The sequence below is a fragment of the Chelonoidis abingdonii genome, chromosome 11 (assembly GCF_003597395.2).
Source record: "Chelonoidis abingdonii isolate Lonesome George chromosome 11, CheloAbing_2.0, whole genome shotgun sequence".
Classification (NCBI taxonomy): domain Eukaryota; kingdom Metazoa; phylum Chordata; order Testudines; family Testudinidae; genus Chelonoidis; species Chelonoidis abingdonii.
This window is the reverse complement of record NC_133779.1, coordinates 19,533,309-19,534,612: the sequence shown is the minus strand read 5'-3', so window position 1 is coordinate 19,534,612 and position 1,304 is coordinate 19,533,309. Positions and strand designations below refer to the sequence as shown.

At 60.1% G+C, this 1,304-nt stretch overlaps 1 protein-coding gene across 1 annotated transcript in view; it reads right to left on the bottom strand.

Annotated features, from left to right (window-relative positions):
• Positions 1–1,084: 1,084 nt before the first annotated feature.
• Positions 1,085–1,304, bottom strand: part of ABCD1 (ATP binding cassette subfamily D member 1) — a 14,029-nt gene continuing 13,809 nt past the window's right edge. Inside the window, exon 6 of the mRNA XM_075070794.1 lies at positions 1,085–1,205. Within this exon, the coding sequence (XP_074926895.1) occupies positions 1,165–1,205 (41 nt within the window). The 3' untranslated portion in view covers positions 1,085–1,164. The remainder of the gene's footprint in view (positions 1,206–1,304) is intronic.

Genomic DNA, 1,304 nt, shown 5'->3' with positions numbered 1-1,304 from the left:
GTGGGGCGGGGCAGAGGAGTGATACTGGGGGGGGCTGGGGAGCTCCCTGCTGGGGGGACGCCTGGCTGGACAGTCCGCCCCCCAGAGAGCAGCCCCGCCCCCTCCTGCATTGGGGGTCAGGGTGAAGGTCAGATCAGAGCTGGGGGGCAGGGTCAGGGTTAAGGACAGTGGGCGGGATTGGGCTGATTGAGGTCGGGGGGTTGGGTTAATGCTAAGGTCAGAGGTCAGGGACTGGTTGAGGTCAGAGGTCGGGTCAGGATCAGGGAGTGCCCCCCATCACTGGGGGGAGGAGTCAGGGAAGGGGGATGTACCACGGAGATGGGGGTGCATGGCAAGTGGGAAGTACCATAGTGTGTTGGGGAGAATGGGGAGGGGCTGGGGCTGGGTTGTACCATAGCAGAGGAGACTGGGCCATACCACAGGAATGGCTGGGGCTAGGAATGGGACGTACCAGACCCCGAGGCGGGGATGGAACATACCATAGTGTGTTGGGGGGAAACTGAGATGTACCGGGGGAGGAGGGGGAATGGGACGCATCATGTCAGAGGTGTGTGTGTGAATGGGATGTTCCAGGATGGGACATACCATAGGAGTGGCTGGGGCTGGGAATGGGACATACCATAGCAAGCATTGGGGCGGAAACTGGGTTGTACCATAGCAGGGGAAAGTGGCACATGCCATAGCAAGTGGTTGGGGCTGGGAATGGGACATACTATAACAGTGGGGAGACTGGGATGTACCATAGTGAGTGGGGGAGAAGAAGAGACTGTACCATGGCAGTGGGAGGAATGGGATGTACCATAGCAGGGGAGGGATGGGACATACCACAGGAATGGCTGGGGCTAGGAATGGGATGTACCAGAGCCCAAGGTGGGGGTGGAACATACCATAGTGTGTTGGGGGGAAACTGAGATGGGAATGGGACATACCATGATTTTTGGGGTGAGAATGGAATGTACCATAGCAGGTGTGGGTGGACTGGGCAGTACCATAGCGAGTGTTGAGGGGAGAATGGGATGTACCATAGCAGGGGTGGGAATGGGACATACCATAGCGGGGGAGGCGGAAATGGGACATACCATAGTGAGGGCCGGTGGGTGATGGAGAGCAGCGAGATCCCAGCATCCTTTGCGGCTTGGAAGATGCGCCCCTCGACATCGATGCTCACGGCGCTGGTGCACTCGTCCAGCAGGGCGTACTGCGGCCTGGGGGCAGACGTGAGGCTGGGGGGGCTGCAGCCCCCCCCAGCCAACTCCCCCTAACCCCACAGCACCTCCCCCTGGCAGCAAGGAGAGCAGCTACCC